The sequence below is a fragment of the Eimeria necatrix genome, genomic scaffold (assembly GCF_000499385.1).
Source record: "Eimeria necatrix Houghton genomic scaffold, Enh_scaff443, whole genome shotgun sequence".
NCBI classification, from domain to species: domain Eukaryota; phylum Apicomplexa; class Conoidasida; order Eucoccidiorida; family Eimeriidae; genus Eimeria; species Eimeria necatrix.
Window position 1 is genome coordinate 4,532 of NW_013654807.1, and position 4,982 is coordinate 9,513.

Here is a 4,982-nt window from a genome sequence, read left to right on the forward strand (position 1 = left end):
AGACGGCCGCCGCTAGAACCTGCTGCGACTACACATGTATCGAAGCGTCAGCAGCACCAGCAGCAGCAACAGCAGCAGCAGCAGCAGCAACAGCAGCAGCAGCAGCAGCTACTTGTATTTTCGTCTCGGAGTGTGGAGTCAAATTGAGGCGGCCAGGGCTTGCGGTGTCTGTCCACCTGTTTAAATGCCGGCTGGTGAAGTTTCTGAAATTGAAATTCAAAAAATAAAATAAAATAAATAAATAAAATAAAATAAAACAAAATAAATAAAATAAAACAAAGTGGAAAGGCTGCAAGCTCTGCTGCTGCTGCTGCTGCTGCTGTTGCTGCTGCTGCTGCTGGTATTTCGAGTGTCTGTACACCGCAGCAAACGAGCCCCCAGCTGCAGCAGCTTCTCGCCTTCGTTTATTTTCCGCTTCTCGGTGGGTTATTTGATTTGATTTAATTTAAATTAATAAGACTGCTAGCCCAAACCCTAAACCCTAAACCCTAAACCCTAAACCCTAAACCCTAAACCCTGAGGCTGAGCTGGGCAGTCAGTGTTTGCTGCGGGGGCCCCCAACGGGGCCCCCTGCGAAGCCGTTTGGGTCCTTCTTGGGCACTTTTTTGGAAACAAAGTTTAAATTATGAATTAATTTTGAATTAATTTCGAATTAATTTCAAAATAAATTCAAAATTGATTTATTTAATTCCATTTTTCGGCTTTTCGAACTCCATTTCCCCCCGCGGGCGCCCCGCGGTCGATTCTTCGGGCTGAGGACTTCTCCGGATTTTTCTTTTTAATTTAAAATTAAATTTAAATAATTTTAAATTAATTTCTATTTGCTGCTGCTGCTGCGGTGTACGTACACCGCAGCGCCGCGCCCGCCCCTGTGGGGCGGTCCAGTTCCCTGCCGCTGCTGCTGCTGCTGCTGCTGCTGCTGCTGCTGCTGCAGCGGGGTTGTGAGGCAGCAAAAGGGTTTGTTGGGTTCGTTGAAGCCCGAAATGGCGCGCAGCGACTCGGAGGAGGGGGGCCCCCCCGAGGGGCCCCCCGAGGGGCCCCCCGGGGGCCCCCGGGGGGCCCCCCGTTGCAGCAGCAAGCGGAAGAAGGCGTCGGCGTTTGCTGCGCTGGGGCTGGGAGCAGCAGCAGCAGCAGCAGCGCAGCAGCAGCTAGGGTTTAGGGTTCCGACTCCAGTGCAGCGGGCAGCAATTCCTTTGCTGCTGCAGGGCCGGGACTGCATAATAGTGGGGCGAACTGGCAGCGGGAAAACTGCTGCTTATTTGCTGCCGCTGCTGCAGCAGCTGCAGCAGCACGCTGCAGCAGCAGGAGCCCGGGCCCTGGTGGTGGCCCCCACGCGGGAACTGGTGCAGCAAATCCACGGAGTTGCTGCTGCGCTGCTGCGCTGCAGCAGCATTAGGGTTTGCGCGTTGGTGGGGGGGGTTTCTTACTGGCAGCAGTTCGAGGGTTTGGCGCGAAACCCTGATTTAGTGTTTGGCACTCCCGGCCGCCTGCTGCAGCTGCTGCAGCAGCAGCTGCTGCAGCTTGCTGCTGTTGCTGCTGCAGTCCTCGTCGAAGCAGATAAGCTGCTGGAGGCCGGCTGGGGGCCCCAGCTGCAGCTGCTGTGGGGGGCCCTAGCAGCAAAGCAGCAGGGGGTTTTTGTGTCTGCGTCTCTCCCAAACTCTCTTTTAGAGTTTATTTCTTTCGGACTTCAAAACCCTTTTTTCGTCCAAGTCGACAAACCCTCAAACCTCCCCCAAACCCTTTTCCTCCGCTTCCTCTTCGCCTCCCAAACCCTCAAAGTCCCCGCCCTCCTCTACCTCCTCCGAGCCCTCCAAGCCGTAAACCCTAAACCCTAAACCCTAAACCCTAAACCCTAAACCCTAAACCCTGGGCCTCCGAACGCCCTGCTGCTGCTGCGCCCGCCCACGCCGCAGCTGCTGCCGCTGCTCGATGCGCTAGGGTTTGCCCCCACACATTAGGGTTTAGGGTTTAGGGTTTAGGGTTTAGGGTTTAGGGTTTAGGGTTTAGGGTTTAGGGTTTAGGGGGAGCAGCAGGCGCTGGTGTTTGTAAACACTCGCCACCAGGCGGAGTTTTTGAAATTAATTATTTCCAAAACCCTCAAAATAAACCCTTTGATTATTTACGGCTCGATGGAGCAAAGAGACAGAAGCGCCAACCTCGCGGCCTTCCGAAAACGTAAACCCTAAACCCTAAACCCTAAACCCTAAACCCTAAACCCTAAACCCTAAGCCCTAAACCCTAAACCCTGCGGTTCGGCGCAGGCCGCGCGCCTCGCAGGGGCGGGAGCCTCGGGCGCCGAGCGCGCAAAACCCTAAACCCCAAACCCTAAACCCCAAACCCCAAACCCTAAACCCTAAACCCTAAACCGTAACCCTAGGCAGCGGCGGGCGAGGGTTTGGAGCTAGGGTTTAGGGTTTGCGTGTGCGAGGGTTTGCAGGCCGTTCTTTGTTTTTAATTGTCACTGATGTGGCTGCAAGAGGAATTGATATTTCTGAACTTCCTTTTGTAATTAATTTCGACTTTCCACCTTCTGCTCGGGTGTACATACACCGCGCGGGCCGCACTGCGCGCGCCGGGAGGTGCGCGTACACCCCAGCGCCGCGGCTCTTTCGCGGCCTTTTTCGCGTCTTTTTCGCTCGTTTTTCTTTCATTTATTATTTATTTATTGTTTTATTTCCATTTATTTCTCTTTTTCTCTTTATTTTCCCGTTTTTGCCGCTCTTTGCTCGCTTTTTGTCCCCAGGGAGGGCTGCGTCATCTCCATCACCACCCCCGAGGACTTGCCCTTCGCCTTCGACGTCGTGACTTTCGTCGGCGGGCGAATTGTCCCTTTGGCCCAGTGCATGCAGCAGCAGCAGCAGCAGCAGCAGCAGCAGCAGCAGATGCGGGAGGAGGAGCTGGACGGAGAGGCAGCTGCGGCGGACGGTAGCGCTGCAGCAGCAGCAGCAGCAGCAGCAGCAGATGCTGATGCAGACGCTGAAGCAGCAGCAGCAGCGGAAGCAGCGGAAGCAGCGTCGCCAGCAGCAGCAGCAGGTGCTGCAGCAGCAGCAGCAGCAGCAGACGACGGAGCAGCAACAGACGCAGACGACACAGCAGCAGCAGCAGCAGCAGCAGCAGCAGCAGCAGACCTGGGTCGCGTGTCTTCTGGAATTTATCCCTTAGGTGCTGCTGCTGACTTGGACTTGTTTCAAGAAGCTGTGTCTTCTTGTCTGCAGCAAGACTTGGAGGCGCAGTCGCTGCAGCGAGCAGCAGCAGCAGCAGAAAAACTTTACTTCAAAACGAGAGCAGCAGCAAGCAAGCAAGGCTGCCAAAGGGCGAAGCAGCTGCTGCAGGAGGTGGGGGGTCTTTCGCTGCTGTCGGCGCGGCCCTTCACGGAGCAGCAGCTGCTGCCGCTGCTGCAGCAGCAGCAGCAGCAGCAGCAGCTCGCGCTGCAGCAGCAGCTGCAGCGCCTGCCCCCCGCCCAGCAGCAAACGCTGCAGCAGCTGCTGCAGAAGCAGCAGCAGCAGCAGCAGCAAGAAGTGGATGTGAAGCTGCTGCAAATCATGAGGCGCTTTAGACCCAAAGTGGGAGTCCAAGGCAGCGTTTTAAGTGCAGCAGCAGTAGAAGCCATCAGCAGCAGACAAAGGGGAAAAGAAGCTGTTGCTGCTGCTGCAGCAGCAGAGGAAAGGAGACACAGGAGAGCCATCGAAGACTCAGAGGCTGACGACTCCGACGAGGAGCTGCTGCAGCAGCAGCAGCAGCAGCAGCAGCAGGGAGAGGCTGGCGTCAGCAGCAGCAGCAGCAGCAGCAGCAGCAGCGGGCTCGATGAAGCGCAGCAGCAGCAGCAGCAGCAGCAGCAGCAGCAGGGCGATGGCGGGTGCAACGCTCTGCATGCGCTGGAAGCAGCAGCAGCAGCAGCAACAGCAAAGCGCCGGCGAGTCAGCAAAAGGCGGCTGCAGAAAGTGGCGAAGGAGATGGGCGTGGACCCGAGAGCAGCAGCAGCAACTGCAGCAGCAGCAGCAGCAGCAGCAGCAGCAGCAGCAGCAGCAGCAGACAGCAGCAATGTCTTCGTTGATGTTTCTCCAGAAGCAAAAGCAGAAGGAGAACATGTGATGCTGCAGCTGCAGCACCAGCAGCACACAACTTATGCAGATGAAGAGGCAGACTTGAGGCGGGCCAAGTACCAGGAAAAAAGAAAGTAAGCAGCAGCAGCAGCAGCAGCAGCAGCAGCAGCAGCAGCAGTAGCAGCAGCAGCAGCAGCAGCAGCAGCAGCAGCAGCAGCAGCAGCAGCAGCGGCGGCGGCGGCCTGTACTGCCGGAGTGTGTCTTTGGGGAATAAATGGGAATTTGAAAAAAGAAAATTTGAATTTAAAATTCGGATTTTATTTTTTTGTTTTCAACAAATTTAAATCCGGAAATAAAGAAATGAATTAAAAATGCATGCAAAGAAAATGCAATTAAAAATGCATGCAAGTGCAAAAAGTGGAAACTTCAAAAAGCGGAGAAGTCGAAACTTATGCAGCAATAATGGACTTGAATTAATTGCAAAAATGGACTAGCTAGCTAGCTAGCTAGCTAGCTAGCTAGCTAGCTAGCTAGCTAGCTAGCTAGAAAAAATGGAAACTTTGCAAATTAAAAAATAAATAAATTCGAAAGTGGAAAAGGCTGGAGATTTAATTCCATTTTTGCATTTGAAATGGAAGTATTGGCGGTTCAGGTGTACGTACACCCCGGGCGCGGATTTCAGGTGTACGTACACCGCAGCTGCATGCAGTGCACGTACACCGCAGCTGCATGCAGTGTACGTACACCTGGAGTGTGCATGCAGGTGGGACCCGAAGAAGAGAAAATATGTTTTAATGCGAATTGACAGTGCTTCTGGATTGCCAGTAAAGAGACAGAAAAAAGGAGAAAAAGAAGAAAGAAAAATGCAAGTTTCAAACCCTTTTTTGCTTTTTTCTTTTTTCTTTTTGCATTCTTTTGTTTCTTTTTTTCCGCTTTTTT

General features: G+C 53.8%; 1 protein-coding gene across 1 annotated transcript; it reads left to right on the top strand.

Annotated features, from left to right (window-relative positions):
* Window positions 1–983: 983 nt before the first annotated feature.
* On the top strand, window positions 984–4,181 carry ENH_00054520 (ATP-dependent RNA helicase, putative; the record flags this gene model as incomplete). Its single annotated transcript, XM_013583818.1, has 4 exons — window positions 984–1,817; window positions 2,022–2,175; window positions 2,438–2,579; window positions 2,744–4,181. The coding sequence occupies 4 exons, from the start codon at window positions 984–986 to the stop codon at window positions 4,179–4,181; spliced, it is 2,568 nt and encodes an 855-aa protein (XP_013439272.1).
* Between the last annotated feature and the right edge of the window lie 801 nt (window positions 4,182–4,982).